This window comes from Tenrec ecaudatus, chromosome 6 (genome assembly GCF_050624435.1).
Source record: "Tenrec ecaudatus isolate mTenEca1 chromosome 6, mTenEca1.hap1, whole genome shotgun sequence".
NCBI lineage: Eukaryota > Metazoa > Chordata > Mammalia > Afrosoricida > Tenrecidae > Tenrec > Tenrec ecaudatus.
In genome coordinates this window covers 151,593,136-151,612,943 of record NC_134535.1, presented here as the reverse complement: position 1 = coordinate 151,612,943, position 19,808 = coordinate 151,593,136, and the positions used below count along the sequence as shown (strand labels likewise).

General features: G+C 46.1%; 1 protein-coding gene across 2 annotated transcripts in view; it reads left to right on the top strand.

The window, feature by feature from the left end:
* Positions 1-371: 371 nt before the first annotated feature.
* The window catches only part of MCM10 (minichromosome maintenance 10 replication initiation factor), a 48,903-nt gene continuing 29,466 nt past the window's right edge, over positions 372-19,808 (top strand). The window contains exons 1-7 of one of the 2 annotated variants that reach the window (XM_075552365.1): positions 372-442; positions 1,855-1,948; positions 7,122-7,469; positions 8,083-8,187; positions 8,751-8,888; positions 10,644-10,815; positions 11,339-11,504. In XM_075552365.1, coding sequence (XP_075408480.1) covers positions 1,942-1,948; positions 7,122-7,469; positions 8,083-8,187; positions 8,751-8,888; positions 10,644-10,815; positions 11,339-11,504 — 936 coding nt within the window. In that variant the 5' untranslated portion in view covers positions 372-442; positions 1,855-1,941. Of the gene's footprint in view, positions 443-1,854; positions 1,949-7,121; positions 7,470-8,082; positions 8,188-8,747; positions 8,889-10,643; positions 10,816-11,338; positions 11,505-19,808 lie in introns of both variants that reach the window. The other variant, XM_075552364.1, reaches the window with a different exon arrangement.

Genomic DNA, 19,808 nt, shown 5'->3' with positions numbered 1-19,808 from the left:
TTCAGCTGCAGGGAATCCACTAAGGCAGGGATAATATTTTGCATGCGACCCGAAGAGTAAGTGTAAATGTCCACGCTTCTCTGCGTTAAGCGTTACCCTCCACCTCACAGAAAAAATGAGGCGCAGAGGGTGTTAGAAGTCAAAGTCGAACCGAGTTTGACCCGCCCGTCAACATAACATACAGGAGATTTAAACCAGGCGCTAGGCGGCGCCAGAACGCTACCTAAAGAGACCAAAGGCTTCGGCGACCGGAAGTCCACCGGCCCCTAGCCGAGAGGGCGCCCGAGTACGTAAACCAATCAGATTGCGCGAATTCCGATGGCGTGGACGTAGCCAATCAGCGCGGCTCTCAGCCGGCCTGCGTCTGACGCCAGAGCAGGGTGGAGCCAAATTGGAATTTTGGCGCGTTGGCCTGTAGAAAGGAAAGGGGTGCCGGAACCGGGTAAGGAACGCGGGTCCCTGGGATTTGGGCTGCCCCGGCGGAGGTGGCGCGGCGGGCGCACGGCCACGGGGGGTGCAGAGGTGCCTTGGAGAGGGTCGTGGGCTAAGGGCGAGAGGCGTGCTGTCCGTGGGATTCGGGGGGCGAAGCCTTAGAATCGGGCTTCTGTGGGGCGACCTCAGGAAAATTGGGATGGCGCCCGGCTCCCTTGGGGTGTGTTGGGGGGCGGGGGTCTCTCGGGAGGGGGGGCGGCCTGAGTGCGGGGCAAGAGGGAAGAAGCGGCCACGCGGAGGCTGGAGAACTGGTTTTCCCGCCGACGGTCATTCCTGACCGAGATGGGGGGGGCGGGGTGGCGTGTCACAGAACAGCTTGCTCCTAAGCCGCCAGAAACTTGCGATCTAATGATTTCCCTAGCGGAGAACGCCGTGTAGGGCGCCCGCTGGGTTTCTTGAATACGTAAAAATAAAGCATTGCATTTCACGTATCAAGGTTACATTTGTTATAGAGCACAGCCAAAGCAAATAATAAAATAAAGGAAAAATAAAATAACAAAGCACATAATAAGTAGTTTCTTACTTGCCTTTGAGTAGACTATACGGAACTCTGGTGGTGCAGTGGTTAAGCGTTGGGTTGCGATCCGCAGGGCGGGCAGTTCAAAACCAGCAGCTCTGCGGGAGAAAGACGAGGCTTTCTAGTCCTGTGAATAGTTACAGTCTCGGGAACCCACAGGGCGTCGCTATGAATCCGCATCTCCTCGATGGCAGAGAGACTCTGGTTTTTCAGAAGTAGTACATCACCCGGCCTTTCTTCTGAAGCGTTTCTGGGTAGATTCAACCCTCTAATCTTGCAGTTAGCAGCCAAATGTATTCGCTGTACCACCCACGAATTTCCAGTAAACTAATAACCTAGAAATTAAAAAATCTTTTTTTTGTTTACTTGCCATTTTAAAAAATTGCTTCACCTTTAGAAAGGAACCGCGCAGACTGCCATGAATTTATTCTAATTAGCTATGCTGACTACTTATCACCCCCACCCCCAGCCTTGCTAGCTAATATGAATCAAATTACTAATGGAACTTAAGACTCCCACAGAGTAGAATCACACACTAGCACGCTATGGACAACGTAGACCTTACGTGTGTCACGGTAAATAAAATGGGATAAACCCCTCATTGGGTGAGCCTTAATCATTCCTGCTTGGAACTGATATCACTCCATGAAATGTAGCTGTATCTATCAACTTGACAACCCAACGGAGTTTCTGGAACTGTCGTTTGGAGCCAGTACAAGGGGACAGGGGAGATGGCCTTGGTGGCAGAAGAAGAAGGGGACAGGGATTGGTTGGATACTAGGTCAATTCTGAGGGTAGACCAGATTTATTGACTGATTGACTTTTCTAATGTTGATTCCACACAGCCACAAGAGATTCCACCTGATTCTCCCCTCCTGGGCCCCGATCCTCCTTCGAAGCTCCCAATTGCATACAGCCGGTCTCCTAGCAACATGGATGGTAAGACCTGGCAGTTCCCTCCATTTGTTTACCAGGAAAGCCCTTTTTTGTTCATGGGCTTGTTATTTATTCCACTTGGCCAGTCGTCAGATTAGCTCACACAGTCTCAGCGTTCCAAGACCTAGCTGCAGTCACCCAGTCGGATTCATTCTATCAGGTGAGAGCTCCCCTCCGTCCACAGTGCTCATCGTAAAAAGGCGCCCACAAGGACTGAGTCAAGAGTCCTGGTGGCTCCGTGGTGGAAGCCACTCAGCAGCTCCCAGGGGGAAAAGAAGTGGCCATCTCCCCAGAAGATTACAAGCTAAAAATAAATTCAACCTAGAAAACGCTCCGTCAGTTCTCCTCAGTCCCAAAGGGTTGCTATGGGTACGAACCAACCAGTGACACACAGGGACTACAGTGAGAGCTGTGTATTATCCGCTCCCGTAGTCCTGACTACAGATCGGGAAAGAGAGGTCCAGTAGCTTGCTACATGTCGCATCGTCGGAGCAGGAGTGTGATCCTAGGCAGCTGGACTCGAGATTTTGTATTTGGCGTTGAAATTGGTGAATGGGGTTTTCCTCTAGCTCTGACTTAAAATACGTTCAACTTTGGTGAATGAGGTGAAGGTTTCCAGAGCGGATCGTCAGTTTTACATCCAACAACTTGGCAAGCTTCTCGTTGTCTTGTCCTGTTGCCATCATATCCCCACCCCCACCCCGAACCAACCACACACCATCTCCCTCTTGCTGAATATGGCTTTTCCCCAATACACCTACCTGTCGGCCTGAGGGCAGTGCGTTTGTTTCCGAGCCTGTCATCTGTCCAAGTTAACCAGAGTGGATGCCTCCACACCCTCGGGCCCCTGGAGTCATGGGGGAGGCTGTAGAAGCAGAAAGCTGCCCTTTGTCCTGCATTATGGCCTATTGAACAAACTTCTTTCTTGTCATTGCCAGGCAAATGCTGAGAGACTTTACTTTCTGAAAGGTGGGGCACAGGCCAAATGAGCTTGGGAAGGGATACTCTAGCCCGAGGGTCAGCAAACTTTCCAGATGGAGGAGCCAATCCTGTCCCTTCACATCAATGACAAAATGAAAAATTCCTCCAGAGCCTTAAATATAGTTTCACAAACAAATGAAATCACCATTATCTAGAAATGAAACGAGGATCATTTTATTTTCATTTTCAATTTTACTTTGGAGCCACTTGTGTAGTTTACAGAGCCCTCACATAGCCTATGGCTCCGCCTTCTCTTTCCCCGCCTCCCCCGGCAGCCATCACATTCTGCTTCTCTTCCTGTGAAAACCTTTTCTTGATCTTGGGATGACATGGAGCATCCTGTCCTCCAGTTTCCCCCATATCGTGAGGTATTTCCCAGATTCATCCTTAGATGGTTCCTTCCAACTTAAATTATTTTTTTTAATCTCTAGTGTTTTAATTAGAGTTGTCATCGATAGAATTTTCATGCATTGCCATTGTTACACAAATCAAATTCATCCCACTGTAAATTTTAAAATCATTTTATTAGGGGCTCATACAATTCTTATCACAACCCACCCATACATCCATACATTTGTACATTCATTGCCCTCATCATTCTCAAAACATTTGCTCGCCACCTAAGCCCCTAGCTTCAGCTCCTCATTTTTCCCCTCCCTCCCCGCCCCATGAACCCTTGGTAATTTATAAATTATTATTTTGTCATATCTTGCACTGTCCGAAGTTTCCCTTCACCCACATCTCTGTTGTCCGTCTCCCAGGGAAGAGGTTATATGTAGGTCCTTGTAATTGGTTCCCCCTTTCCAACCAACTTACATTCTTATAGGCCAAACACAAACCTGCCATCGAGTCGACTCTGACTCACAGTGACCCTCTATAGGGTTTCTGTGGTGATAGGTCTTTACTAGAGCAGACAGCCTCATCTCTCCCCATGGGAGCGGGCTGCTGTGTCGGCCATGGAGTCCTTCCAATTCTTGTTCATTCTCTTGGGCCAGGGAATAGTAGAGTGGGCGGGCAGGACAGGAGGTCGAAAGCAGAGTGGGATTCTTGAAAGCAAGGTCTTAGGCGCGATGCCTTGGCTGTGGGGACAAGGAACTGACTAGCACAGGGTGACTAACCTGGGGTGGAGGCCAGCATCAGCGAAGCTGAGAAGGTAAAGAAACGGAAAAAACAAAAGGTTGGCCGGGTCTTGTGAGTGTGGACGGGAGGGAGAATAGTGGTAAAATAGAGGAAAGACAGGCAGCCAGTGCAATGTGAAATGTCAAAAGATTAAGCAACTTCCCCTTAAGAGGTTTACACAGGCAGCCTTGCAAAGTTTCCATTGTAAGAGCAGCTGGGGATATCAGCAGGGGGGTTGGGAACAAAGAGATGGAAGATCAGACTGCTGGAGGGAGGCTGGTGCTTTGTGGTGGTGACTGGGGCACTGGGTGTGAGGTGTCTCAGGATTAACCCTGCTACTCTCTGAAGGAAGAGGGACCCAGGGGACAGAGTATCGCCTGCCAGGCAGCACGTTTCACCTGTGTCTGAAATGGTGTGGATCCGGACCTCCTCCAGGGATGTCTTCTCTGGGGCTGGGGCATCTGGGAATGAGAGTAGAGGGCCACCTGACCACTGTGCCAGCAACTTGCTGGCACACCTGGCGAGCAGAGGTCTGGGGTTTGGCCCCTTTGTTGCCCCCTCGAGTCGTAGAGTCTGTTGATTAAGCCATTGAAACTTAAAATCACTCTCACAGCATCCGGGTCTAAGCTTTATACCTTTCCATCAGATTCTCCGCATTAACTTTGGCTGTGTGCCCTTGCTCTCTGAAAAGTGAATAGTGATGGAAAAGGCCTCGATTGAAGCCAGCCCCTCACTAACCCAGGTGCCCCTAACTGGCTTGTTTCACCATGTGATCCTGAGTCAGCCTCTCTGAGCTCCAGGCCTTAACCTTAAAATGAGGGGACCTTTACCTAAATAACAGGCTGCCTCATAAAATAAATACAGAATATCACTGCTGAGGACTGACTAGCTCCCTTCCTGCCGTCGAGTCCATGCTGCCTCGCTGAGACCCCACGAGACAGGGTAGAACTGCCACCGTGAGTTTCTGAGACCGAAACTCTTAATAGGAATAGAAAGTCCCATCTTTATCCAGTGAAGTGCCTGGTGGTTTAAGACCGCCCATCTTACAGCTCTCCGGCCAATGTGGAACCACCACGCCACCAGGGCTCCTTCGTGACTACTGAGGGGGGGTTGTAGATGGGACGATAGAAGATCCCTGGTGGTGTAGTGGTTACGCGTTGGGCTGCAGTTACAGGATGGGCTGCTAACCACAAGGTCAGCAGTTCAAAACCACCGGCTGCTCCCTGGGAGAAAGATGAGGCTTTGAGTTACCGTCTCAGAAACCCACAGAGCCAGTTCTACCCTGTCCTGTTACTATGTGTCAGCAAACCGGGCTGACACAATGGCTGCAGCAATGAGCTCAAACAGGAATGGCTGGTAGAGGGTGGGCATGGTTTTGTTCTGTCATACCATACGATCAGTAGAGGTGAAACCGGCTCGATGACACTTAACCAGAAGCTACAGTTCAGAGCCAGAAACGACTCAGAAGACAGTCCATCAGTTCCGCCAGCTTTGCTAAGTGGTGCCCACTGGAATCCCTCTGGCCTCTTGGCCACTCAGTCCCTCAGGCTGCCTTACTTGGGCAAATGTCATAACACTCTTTTTCTGTTGCCAATAAACGCCCAGACACACTCTGCCGATACGCCTCCTGACTGAGGGCTCTCAGTTCCCTTGCTCCGGGGGTTGGCACGTCCACTGTGGCCATCTTGCACCTGCCTCCTGGTTCCGCAGTGACCTTTTCTCTGCTGCTGCACCATACCATCTCATGACTTCTCTGGTGTGGCAACGCTGTTGCCTGGATCTGGGAGATTCTCAGAGCACAGACCGCAGGTCTAATGGATAAGCTCCTCGCTCTTCTTGGTAGTGGAGTGTACCTGTCCCCTCTGGGGCTGCGAAAGTGACTGGTCCCCTTGTTAGGGTCCCATACACTGATTTGCATAGCCCTACCTTCCTTCCATGGATACGGTGAGCCTTATTTACGTTATTAGCAAGCTGTTCAATCCCCCAGGGGGGCATAAACACCATGTCATTTTATGCAGACTAGGGCTAGAAAGGTCCTATTAAGTAATTCACTGCCCCACGTTGCCAAATTGTTCTCAAGCAGTTTTATTCGCAGTTTATTGTACACAGGGACTGTGTCCGCTTCACCTCACCAGGATTTGATGTCATTTAATTTTTTTCCGCCACGGTTGTGGATTTTAAAATGTACTTCATCGTTTTTGCTGCGTTTCCTGGATTCTGGCCGTCCGTGGTATATTCAGTATTCTTCACCAACACCACAATTCAAAGAGCATCGGTTCTTCTTTGGTCTGCTTTCCTCGTTGACCCTTTGACTCTTGCTTCCATGACTGTTGGCTGTGGAGCCAAGTACAGGGGAGTCCTTGGCGACGCCAGTATTTCCTCCCTGGATCGTGCCGCTGCGACTCTAATGCGGGGTGATCGGCCATGATGGCTTTTTATGGTATTCTCTGTGTCTTTACATATTTAAGAACAGGTGTTCGCCAGCAGTTAGGCAGAGAGGGATGCTCTACATGCCGGAGTGTGCTCGTCAGTGTATGCCCTTGTTGGTTGAGCTTCATGGCGGATGGTGTGCGGGAAGTTCCCGCGCTAGGTAGAGCTGCTCCAACGGGTTTCCGTGGCTGCCATCTTTACAGAAGCAGTTGCCAGGCTTTTCTTCCGCTCTGCTGTTGGGTGGATTTGAACCACCAACTTTTAGCCTGACGTAGACTACACCAGCTGGGGACTTCATCATTTGCAGTAATCCAGGTACACAGTGCCTGGCCTACGTTTGTTGTCCTTCAGCAGATATGCGCCGATGGGGTCACTGCCAGGTGGAATCAACCCAATGACAGTGGGTGCCCACGGGCCACTTGGGGACGGAGAGCCCAGGGCCAGGACAGCAGCAGACGTATCAGGCAAAATGGGGGCTCTGCAGAGCCATTTTTGAAAACCCTTTTGAAAAGCGACATTGACATTTAAGCTCTCTTATTCTTCTTGAATTTTTCAATTCACAGTACTTGTCATTCGCAGTTGTGAGTTTGCTTTTTCCTCCTGGTAGTCTTCATTTCTTTCTTTGTGTCCACCCGTCGTCCCCCAGGCGAGGAAGACGATCTGTCTCTGCTAACGGCACTGCTGGAGGAGAATGAGTCTGCCTCGCGCTGTAACTCAGAAGAGGACAGGCCCTTGGCCCAGGAAGATGCTGAACCCGACCAGTTTGATGAGCTGTTTGATGCTGACGGAGATGGCGAATCTTACTCAGAGGAGGCTGGTGATGACGAAGCAGAGAGGCATGAAGACGAGAAGGAAAGCCTGGCCATGCTCTTTGGAGACATGGGAGATCTGACAGATGAAGAAGAAGTCCCTACTTCGCAGTCAACGAAAAATAGGGCTCTTCCTGCCCCTGCCCCTACCTCAGGTCAAGAGAAAACAAATCAAGAATTGCAAGGTGCGTTTAACTACTTAATTGTCTTCTTTCATTATTTTTGCTCATTACATTAGCTGCTGATTCAAGGATAGAAATAAACGACTTTATTAAAAATTGTGTGCGATAGATCACACACGTAAGGTCAGCAGTTAGCTGCTAAAGGGCCTCCTTGTGTCGACTACAACCGATGCTCATGCTGCGGCAGCTTCATGGTGTTAGAGGAGACGATGGCTTTGCGATTGATCTGCAGGCGGAGCCAGGGCAAGTACCACAAAGCTGCTGCGTGTGCATATCAGTTAAGATAGTTTATGAATGATGTATCGTGATTTTCTGAACCCTGAACACTTACCAGAAGACGTGTGTCTGATACCTGTCAGCAGCGTAGATTCCATACCAGCTTAGATACTAGGGACGTTACCGGAAATCAAAGTGGGTTTTACTTAGGGAGTTCTTTGGAGTGCCTCTATTGCTCAGGCCATTTCAGTGTGTAATTGTGTTGTGGAGCTCAAGCTTGGTCGCAGGGAGTCGCCAAAAATATTTCCAGCATTTCCACCACGGAATAGCACGTCCGTTACGTCTAACAACAACCCCCACCCCCACCCCGGCTTGGTTCTTAATCTATTTTCTTTTCTAGAGGAACTAAGGAAGCTTCAAGAGCAAATGAAGTCATTGCAAGAGCAGCTCAAAGTAGCAACAATCCAACAGCCTGCAAGTCCGGCCTACCTGCACAAAGCCCCTGGTAATCAACCTGTCATTCTGGAATCGTTGGCATCCCTTGACATTAAGCGGCAGTCATGGCCGTGTGCACATTGCACTCATAGTATTATGCATGGGAAGTATATTATTAACTAACATCACTGTCGCATCCAGCTTGTGGCACAACGGCCCCTTTCCTTACTACTTTTCTTTTTCAATTGATAATCGTGTTTATTTATTTTTTATCTTGCTCACTTTTATTTTTTTATTTTTTTTAAAATTTTTTAATCATTTTATTGGGGGCTTGTACAGTTCTTATCACAATCCATGCATCCATCCATTGTGTCAAGCACATTTGTACATGGGTTGCCCTCATCATTCTCAAAACCTTGGCTTTCTACTTGAGCCCTTGGTATCAGCTCCTCATTTCCCCCCTCCCTCATGAGCCCTCGATAATTTATAAATTATTATCTTGTCATATCTTACACTGTCCAACGTCTCCCTTCACCCACTTTTCTGTTGTCCGTCCCCCAGGGAGGAGGTTATATGTAGATCCCTGTCATCAGTTCCCCCTCTTACTCACTTCTTCTACTTTCTATCCAGTAGCTACGTCTCCACGTCCGTCTCTGAAGGAGAAGAAGGTTCAGAGAGTCCAGGAGTCAACGTGCTTTTCTGAAGAACTGGATGTCTCGGTTCTCCCCAAAGCCAAGCGGGTGGCTCGGGCTCCAAAGGCTGCTCCGGCAGGTGAGGTGTGCCGCGTCTCACGGTTGCCAGCGCTCTCACTCAGTTGCCCAAGACAGTCGGCCCCTCCAGCTTCTCATTTCATTGAGAAAAGTAAATTTTATAGATTTCCTTTCTCTGTATCACAAGTTGCCCCCTTAGAAACATTGTAGCTATTTCGTGAGCTGACTTTTTCATTTTTAAAGAGAAAAAACCCCCAAACTTTCGTTTTACTTGGACTCTAGTCAAGTGTAGCCACTGGACTGAACTCACATGCCTAGAGTCTAGAGATCTCGTCTTCAGGCTTGGGAAGATATCACAAATTATGCTATCAATTGTCAGTGCCATGCTGTAGCAAGCCAGAGAGAGTCCATTATAAAAAAAAAAATTTTTTTTTTTAATGCCAACCAAGAGAACATCTTCTGCCAGGAGTTTAGATTGGCAGACAACGAAAATTTTATTTCACCAAGCACACAGTGTACACATAGGTAACAATGAAAATGATGCCTACACCCTATGGACTGACTGTGCTGGACTGAGTTCATTTCCCAAGGCGATGGTTTTGTGGGAAGACCTAAGCCCAAACGGACTGCAGATGACACAGCGACATGCTCATGATGGTGTGTATTCAGAAAACCCCTCTGAACCACACTGGCATGTGGCAATCAGAAAGCCTATCTGCGGCCTCTGGCTTGGCAACGGGTTGCACAGCTCGGGCATCTGCTTGTAAATAGTGTCCACTCGCTTGCGACCTTTGGCGTTATTGACGTGACTCACTAAGCAGTGTTTGTAAAGTCTAGTTTTGAAGCGATGGGACTTCAGGGTGGTTTCTAAAGGTCTAGGATCACCTTGATCCCTATCTGGGAGCAATTATCCAAAGTGCATTTGGAAGTAAACAGCACTTTGTTACGGAAGAGCGAGTAATCATTTACCAAGAAAAATGCCTGAGTTGACCAGCCTTGGATGGAATTCTCAGTGCCTCTAAAATATGATTTCATTCAAGCAATAGTAAAATCTCCTGCTGCTCTTACCACCCCCTCCTCCCATCCCCCAAATAAAATGGGATAGGGGGAAATGAAAGAAAAGAAAGTAAAGCCGGCTCTTGACTTTCTTCAGGTAGAGTTGGATGGAGACACAAAGCTCCAATACTTACTCATTCCTGAAGTAGGGCTAAACTCTGGGCCCTTATCAAATCAGGCCCAATGCTCTGTGTGCAGCGACAACTCAGTTAATGGCATTGCCAGTGTCACTAATAAGGTTCTAGAGCAGAGGTTCTCAACCTGTGGGTCGCGACCCCTTTGGGGGGTTCAAACGACCCTTTCACATGGGTCGCCCAAGACCATCAGAAAACACATGATTTCCGATGGTCTTAAGACCTAAGACACCGCTCCTCTATCCATCTCCAGGCAGGTTCATCCACATGCACATATACCCACATACGAGTACCAGGCATGGTGACTTCATCATGCCAACCCCGTCACATATACCCTGTAAAAATACACATATAAAAATACAGGGTGTATGTGACGGGGTTGGCACTATAATTTGGACCAGTCACACATGTAGAGAGCAGCTACTGTGTTGAAAGCAGCAGTATTGGAGGTAAAATGATGCTTCATGAATTATAATAACCGAGGACAGAAATGACCTGGTCGACTTGCTTCGTCCTCTTGTAATTTGGTAGTTGTATGGGTTTGTGACCAATGAGGCAGATCCGGAAAAGGCAGGAATACAGGGATCAATGTGGCCGTCGTTTCACTTTGTATGTTCACTTCCCAGGGCCTCAGAGTTCTTCTTCGGGGGTGGCAAGTGCTCCGTCCCAACCACTCCAAAATATTCCTGGGAACAAACCTAATGGGATGCAGAGAGATCAGAGCTGGAGGGCCCCAAAGAGCTCTGGGGACCAGACTGCACCTGTCTCTGTGGAAGCCTTCTCTGGCCTGAGGCTCAGGTCAGTAACTGGAGCCACCTTCCTGCTCTGCACGGAGAGCATGCCATCCTTGTCCTTAGCCAAGCTCTGACGCTGGGTGTGACTCAGCATAGGACATTTAAGGAAGTTTGGTTTCCACTGTCAATAAAAGACAGATATTTGTTTTTAAAAAGGGATAGTAACTTTGAATAAATAAGTAGTAAACTTAATAAAAGTGCAGAAACCTCTTCTAAATATATAAAAGTGTTGAGTTTAAGACTGTAGCATCTAGTATGATTTAATGTATATATGTATATCTTGTTGACATATGTTAGGTACTATCACAGAATTTGAAGAATTGGTGATCTTATTTTCCAAAAGCTATAGTTGTTTCCAAAGAAAGCATACTTAGCTGTAATAACTATGTAGCATAAAGTGTGTGCCTTGTCCATACTCTGTACCAGCCCCGCTAGAGGTTTCTGCCCCCATCACACCTCCCCGGGCAGTGCCAGGCAGTCTCTTATTTTGTAGCATGCTACCTATCCGTGACGGGTCTCTTCCACAGGAGGCCTCGAGTATCCTCCACAGAAATGAACAGAAAAATGGTTGGCCGAAAGCTAATCAGACTGTCTCAGATCAAGGAGAAGATGGCCCAGGAGACGTTGGAAGAAATGGACTGGGTGACCTTTGGGGTCATTGTGAAGAAAGTCACTCCACAGAGTTCTAATACGGTAAGCCATTTGACCAGCCGCTTAGCCACGTAACCACCAACTTCTGCCAAGGGGGTCGCCATCTGCAGTTGCTGTGTCGAGCCTCTGCCGGCATTGCGATGTGAAACTCCTGCTGTACGCCGTCACCGAGGGGCTGTCCCGGACGAGTGGCTGTCAGAATGCCCTGCTTGAAGGAGATCGAGTTGTGGAGGTGTCGTGGGCCCTTCATCATCCAGACCACTGTTGTATTTCATTTGGTCTTATTTTGGATGACACGTGGTTGCCCCTTGGACACTGCCCTGCCACCCGCCCCCTCGCCCCCCGTAGAAGAGGGGAACAGGTATCACAGAGGCTGATGGTCACATTAGCTATCAGCTGGCAATGGCAGAAGTTCTTGGACGGCTGGCTCACGCTGGAGTAGGGATGGCATGTTGCGTTTGTTGGGTATTACAACAGACCTCGTAAAAGTAAGCACATCTCAGTGGACTGAGGCCGAGTGGGAACATGGCCTGTGACCAGGCACGTCCGAGAACTTGTCTAAACCTGGTTCACCCTTTAACTGGTTACGTGTCCTTAGGCTGATCTTTCTGAATCTTTTTGAACCAAAAGATTCACTGCCATTGAGTCGATTCTGATTCATAGTGACCCTAAAAGACGGTAGAAAGACCCTTGTGGGTTTCCAAAACTGTATTTCTTTTTGGGAATAGAAGGCCGCCACTTTCTCCCATGGAGTAGCTGGTGGTTTTGAACGGCTGACCTTGCAGTTAGCAGTAGCCCACCGCATAACCACTATGCTACCATAGCTTCCTAATCTTATTGAAGGGCCGAAAAAATAAAGTAGCTCCCTTTGGTTTTATTGAAAATTTTTTTCCAGCTTCAAAATACTATGCGTAGTCACGCTCACTAATAGTTTCATTCTCTGATTTAGATCTTGGCCAACTGTAGATTTTTAAAATCATTTTATTGGGGGCTCATATTATTCTGATCACAATCCATACATACATCCATTGTGTCAAGAACTTATGTACATTTGTTGCCATCATCATTCTCAAAACATTGGCCTTCTTTTGAGCCCTTAATATCTGCTGCTCATTTTCCCCCTCCCTCCCCACTCCCCCTACCTCATGAACCCTTCATCAGTCATAAATTATTATTATTTTGTCATGTTACACTGTCCGACATCTCCCCCCGCCCTCTTCTCTGTTGTCCCTTCCCCTGGGAGGAGGGTATCCGTAGATTCTTGTAATCAGTTCCCCCTTTCTACCCCACATTCTCTCCACCCTCCAAGCATCGCCACTCTCACCACTGGTCCTGAAGGAGTCATCGGTCCTGGATTCCCTGTGTTTCCAGTTGCTATCTGTGCCTGTGTACGTCCTCTGGTCTAGCCAGATTTGTAAGGTAGAATTAGGATCATGATAGTGATCTAGAGGAAAGTTATATGTTATATTGTTTCATCATTGCTATCCTGCACCCTGACTGGTTCATCTCCTCCCCATAATTCTTCAGTAAGGGGTGTCCGGTTGGCTACCAATGGGCTTTGAGTCTCCACTCTGCACTCACCCACATTTTCAATGACATGATTTTTTTTGTTCCTTTAAGATCCCAGACGCTATATCTTTTGATAGCTGGGCACCATCAGCTTTCTTCGCCACATTTGCTTATGCACATGTTTGTCTTCATTGATCGTATCAGGGAGGTGGGCACCCATTGATATGATTTTTAGTTCTTTCATGTCTGATAACTGGTCCCTTCTGCACCTGTGGTTGTCAGACAGGCTGGTGTGCTTCTTCCATGTGGACTTTGATGCTTCTGAGCTTGATGGCCGCTTGTTAATCTTAAAGCCTTTAAGACCCCAGATGCTATATCTTTTTATAGCTGGGCACTATCTGCTTTCTTCACCACATTTGCTTATGCACACATTTCTTCAGCAATTGTGTCGGGAAGTGTGCATCCTGGAATGCCAATTTAATAGAACAACGTGTTCGTGCATTGAGTAAGTGCTTGAGTGGAGGCCCAATGTCCATCTGCTGCCTCAATACTAAACCCATAAATATATGCACATAGCACTGTTTCCCCACACTCATAGAAATATATTTACATATGTACATTCCAGTCTTTGGACCTCTATAAATACCCTTTGTTACCTAGTTCTTTCCTCTATTTCCTTTTACTTTCCTCTTGTCCCACTATCATGCTAAGCACTCATTTGGGTTTCAGTAATTTCTCTCGGTTACCTTGCCCTTGCTGAATCCCTACCAGGCCTCTCACACCCTCCTTGCTACTGATTTTGGATCACTTATTGCTCCCCTGTCCCTGGGTTGGTCAGCACCACCTCTTTCCCCCTCCTCCCCCGGAACCATTGGTCCTGTTGTTTTCTCCTCCAGACTATTCATCCAGTCTATCTTATCTAGATAGATCTGTAGAAATAATGATATGCACCAAAAATCAAGCCATAGCAAGATAGGCAATGAGTGAGAACACAGCGATGACAACAAAAAGGGAAACCAATTACCCATAGAAGAGTAAATTAAAAGAAAAAATTTTTAAACAGAGAAAAACCTATAATTGGATCAAGGTGTGTCCTACAGTCCAATGGGGTACCATGCTTTGACCCCCAAGTCTGTCCTTTGTACTCCCTCAGGGGCTTCCCTGCTCTGCTCCCATGGTCGCTCTGCTGCATGCTTTTAGTGGTTTGCCTCGGTGTCACAGGGTCAGCCTGGGCCAGTCCTAGCCCGGAGTCTCCAGTGTTGTCCCCCTTAGGGCCCTGGGCCATCAAGGGACAGTGTTTCTCATAGTGGGATCAGCCATATTGTCCACTCTGTCCATTGGCTGTTCAGAGTGGGGATATCGTCCTCCAGACCTGATGGGCCAGGATGTGCTCCACTCTCTTCCTCCCCCTTCTTTGCTCCCATTTGCTCTGATCAAACATGCCTTTCTCCCCCAGCTGCAGCTTCAGTGCCGTCCTCTCAAGTAAATTATTCTGGGGTGAGGTAGCTGGTATGGGGGTCGAGCCCTCAGGCCTCTCCATTGGCTTCCCCCTCCTTGCCGGGGCACATTCGTCTGGCACTGGCTTTATATCTGGTCCCTCTTTCCCTGTGGAGACACAAACTGCCCCCTCCCCTTGGGTGGGTCAGTGCCCTATTCCCCCACCACACATCTTTATTTTTTCCTTTCCCCTTTCCTCTCTCCACCCCTGTTTTAGTTTGCTACCATATGTATCCCTGGATTTGGTCTGTCTCCTGCCATACGACCTGGACCTCACCCCTGGAGTGTTTGTAGCTTTTTCCCTGTGTCCCTTTTGCACTCACCTTTCTGTTCTCTTATATATATAAACTTACCTCAGCAGACTCATGTTATGCTTGTCCTTTTATGCTTGGCTTACTTCACTTAGCATGATTTCTTCCAGTTCTTCCCATGCAGCGATATGCTTCATGCGTTCATCATTGCTTTTTAGCGATGCATAGTACTCCATTGTATGTATGTACCACAGTTTTTTAATCCATTCGTCTGTTGATGGGAATTTGGGTTGTTTCCAGCTCCTTGCAATTGTGAACTGTGCCGCAATGAACACTGGAGCACAGATATCTGGCCGTGGTTTGTTTCTTGCCTCTTCTGGGTATAAGCCCCGTAGAGGGCTTGCTGGGTCGTATGGTAACTCAATTTCCATCTGTTTGAGAAATCGCCAAATCAATTTCCATAGTGGCTGTACATACCTACAGGTCCACCAGCAGTGGATGAGAGTTCCTATCTCACCACAGCCCTCCAACACTTGTTGCTTTCTGATTTTTTGAATTGGGCTACCTCTTAAGGTGTTAAGTGGTATCTCAGTTATTTTGGTCTGCATTTCTCTTATGGCTAATGATCGGGAACATTTTCTCATATGTTTATTGGCATTCAGATTTCAGACTCTGAAACTTCTGTTCAGGTCCTTTGCCCACCTCCTCAGTGGGCAATTAGTTTTTCTCTTATTGAAAGCTGGCAAAGTATTGTAGATTTTAGTAATGAGGCCTTTGTCTGATGTGTCACTGCTAAAATATGTTTTCCCAGTCCGTGGACTCTCTTGGTGAATTCTTTCGATGGTCACAGGTGTCTTATCTTCAGTACATCCCACTTGTCTATTTGTGACTCCTCTGTATTTGTGTCCTTCTCTATTTCTGATAGCCTATGTAATCCCTGTGTCAAGGTTCTCAGATTTGTCCCAGTTCCCTCATTGATGGCCCTAATTGGGGTTTTATCTCAAGGTCTGATCCACCTTGAGTTTATTCTTGTGCGTGGAGTGAGGTAAGGGTCTTGTTTCATTTTTCTGCAGGTAGATACCCATTTTTTCCAGCACCATTTATTGAAGATGGCATCTGCTTCCCATTTAATATTTTTTGGGCCCTTTTCAAAGATCAGTTGCCTGTATGCTGATGTTTTTATTTCTGTGTCTTCAGTTCTTTTCCATTGGTGTGAATATCTGTCATTTTGCCAGTACCACACTATTTTGACTACTGTGGCTGTACAGTACGTACTAAAATCAGGTATAGAAAACCCTCCCACTTTGTCCTTCTTGAAGAGTTCTCTGCTAATTCTGGGCTTCTTCCCTCTCCATATGAAGTTGGTAATCTGTTTTTCCTATTCGTTGAAGAAGGATGGTGGTATTTGTATTGGGATAGCATTGAACTTATGTAGTGCCCAGGGCAGAACTGACTTCTTTACGATATTCAGTCTGCCAACCCATGAACATGGGATATTTTTCCATTTGTTGAGGTCACTCATGGTTTCTTGAAATAGTGTTTTATAATTTTTATCATACAAATCTTTCGGTATTTTAGTCAGTTATATCCCTAGGTATTTCAATGTGTGGCAATTTTAAAAGGTACTACCTTTTTAATCATCTCTTCTGTGGTCTTGTCTGATGTGTAGAGCAGTCCAATAGACTTCTGTTTGTTGATTTTGTATCCTGCACTCTATTGCTTCCAACTCTCCGCTTGTGGAATTTAAGGGATCTCCAAGATATAGAATCATATCTGCAAATAATGATAATTTCACCTGTTCTTTCCCAGTTGAAGAACTTTAATATCTTTCCTTTGTCTTATGTTGTTAGATAGGCCCTCCAGTACGATGTTAAATAGGAGTGGGGACAAAGGGCATCCTCGTCTGGTCCCCTTTTTCAGTGGAATTGTTTTACGCTTTTCTCCGTTAACTACCACATTTAGCTTTTGGCTTTTCATATATGGCTTGTATAATATTGAGGAATTTTCCTTCTATTCCTGTCTTCTTAAGTGTTGGAATGTGTGTTGGATGTGTCGAATGCTTTTTCCGCATCTATTGATATCATGTGGTTCTAATCATTTTTCCTGCCAATGCGGTGAATAATGCTGATAGTCTTTCGTATGTTGAACCATCCCTGCACCCCTGGTATGAATCCCACTTGGTCGTGGTAAATTATTTTTTTAATATGTTTTTGTATTCTATTGGCCAGTATTTTGTAGGATTTTTGCATAGATGTTCACCAGGGATATTGGTGTATAGTTCTCGATTCTTGTGGCATCTTTTCCTGCTTTAGGTATCAAAGTTATACTAGCTTCATAGAAAGAGTTTGGGAGTTTTCTGTCTTTTTCTGTGTTCTGGAAGAATTTGTATAGGATGGTGTCAGTTGTTCCCTGAATGCTTGGTAGAATTCTGTGAAGCCATCTGGCCCAGGGGATTTTTTTGTTGATTATCTTGTCTATTTCTTCCTTTGCTATGGGTCTGTTGAGGTTGTTGAAATCCATCTGCGATAGTCTAGGGAGGGATTGTGTTTCCAAATATTTGGCCGTGTCTTCCAAATTGCTGAATTCATTAGAATATAGAACTTCATAATACTGTATAATTGTCCTTTAGATTTCATTAGGGTCCGTTGTAATGTCCCCTGTCTAGTCCCTCATCGTTGCAAATGTCATTTGTTTCCTTCCTTTCTTTGGTTAAGTTTGCCAAAGGTCTATCAATTCTGTTCATTCTTTCAAAGAACCAACTTTTAGCGGCATTAAGTTTTTCCATAGTTTTCTTGTTTTCCCTCTCCTGTATCTCTGCTCTGATTTTTATTATATCTATCCTCTTGCTATGAGTAGCGTTGTTCTATTGACTCTGTTCTAATGGTGTAAGTGGTGTCGGCATATCATCCACAAGTCTCTCTTTTTTTAATATGTGCATTTATTGCTATCAGCCTTCCTCTGATAAATGCCTTTGCTGTGTCCCACAGGTTTTGGTATGTCGTATTTTCGTTCTCATTGGTTTCTAGAAACTTCCTGATTTCATCTCTGATCTGGGTCAATACCTACTCCTTTTGCAATAGGAAATTGTTCATCCTCCAATTGTTTTACCTTGTTTTCTTCACTGTCCTGTTAATTTCCAGCTTTATGGCACAATGATCGGAGAGAGATGTCTGTATAATCTCTATGTGCTTGAATTTACTCAGGTTCGACTTGTGTCCCAGCATGTGGTCTATTTTTGCTTATGTGCCGTGTGTGCTTGAAAAGAATGTGAATGTTTTTCCATGTGAGTGGAAAGCTCTGAAAATATCAAGTCAAGTCATCCAATTGTGCTATTTAAACCTGTAGCCTGTCTTTGTCAGAGAGTGGTGTATTAAAGTCACACAGTATAATTGTTGAGCCTGTGACCTCTTTTTTCATCTTTTGGAGTGTTTGATTTACGAATTTCTTAGGTCTCTCGTTAGGTGCATATATGTTTATTATGCTCACTGGTTCTTGGTTTATTGTTCCCTTGAGCATTATATAGTGCCCCTCCTTGTCTCCTGTTATGGCCTGTATCTTGAGGACAATTTGCTCAGATAGTAAGATTGCTACCTCTGCTTTTTTTGTATATACCATTTGCTTGGTATATTTTTCTCCAGCCTTTAATTCTCCACCTGTTCTTGTCTGTAAGCTTGAGATGAGTCTCCTAGAGGCAGCAGATTGATGGGTTATATTTCCTGAGCCAGTCTGTTTTTCTCTGCCTTTTAATGCCTGAGTTCAGGCCATTGACATTCAGTGTTATATCTATCAGTGGACTCTGTGATGTCACATTGTACCTTTTGTGATGGATATTTCCCTATCTACCTTTCTTATCCGCTTGTTTTGTGTGAGTGGTTTGTTTGCCTTCTTTCCTCTATTGAGCTGATGCTATCCTGGGGCTTGTTTCCTCTTTGTCGCCCTGTGGGTGGGGTTGTTCTATGTGGTCTCTTATTTGCCTTTGGTGAGTGTTGATCTTCTGGGCATACTGGATCAGCAAGGATCTTTTGTAAGGCTGGGTTTGTTTTTATGTATTCTTTGAGGTTGTCCCTGTCTGGGAAGACTCTTACTTCTCCATCTACCTTAATAGATAATTTGGCTGGGTAAAGTAGTTTTCCTTCAATTTTTGGAATATGTTACTCCATTCCCTCTTCTTCATCGTTTCCGCTGATAGATCTGAACACACTCTTATCGGGGTACCTTTATTTGTGACTGTTTGTTTTTCCCTAGCTGCTTTTATGATCTCCTTTTCCTCATAGTTGGATAGTTTGACAATTATGTGTCTTGGTGACTTCTTGGGATTCAGTCTCGCTGGTCTTCTTTCAGGCTCTTGTATGGTTGCTTGATTTTCATTTATTAAGCTGGGGAGGTTTTCCTCTAAGAATTCCCTTGCTATTTTCGCTGTTGACTTCTTTGTTGCGTCTTGTTCCGGTAGTTCAATTATTCTAATATTGTTTCTTTTCGTAGCATCTGACATGGCTCTCAAGTTTTTTCAGTTTCTTTGATTGTCTTATTTGACTGTTTTTCTCGTTTACTGAGGTCTGCTTGGTTGTCCTCTAGGTCACTGGTGCGATTCTCTGCCTCCTCAAGCCTATCCGCAAGGTCTGTCAATTTGTACCTGGATTCTGTTATTTCATCCCTTAACTCTTATGTTTCCCTTTGGTGCATTGCCTTTATCTCCTCTATCATTTCATCTTTTTTCTGAATTGCTTCCCTCATATCCTTTATGACTTTAAGCAGCATTTTGAAAATGCAGGTCAATATTTGCTTCTTCTGTGCACATCGTTAGGTTCATGACTTCTTCCGTCATTGTTTTCTGTTTTTCCTTCTTTTTCCTTGAAGCTGTTAGAACTGGTTGCTGTTTATGTGTTGTTTTAGAGGAGCCTGGAGCCATCTTCCTGAGTCAAAGGTCCCTCGGCTCTCTCTTGGGGGATCTGAATGAGTACTTCTATGAACTACCTGCCAGTAGCTGTTCTGAGGGGTCAACCTATCGCCATCTCTTCCTGTGGTTTCACTCTTATCCTAGCCGTCCAGAATTATGTTACTTGGAATGTGTGTTGGATATTCCTCTCAT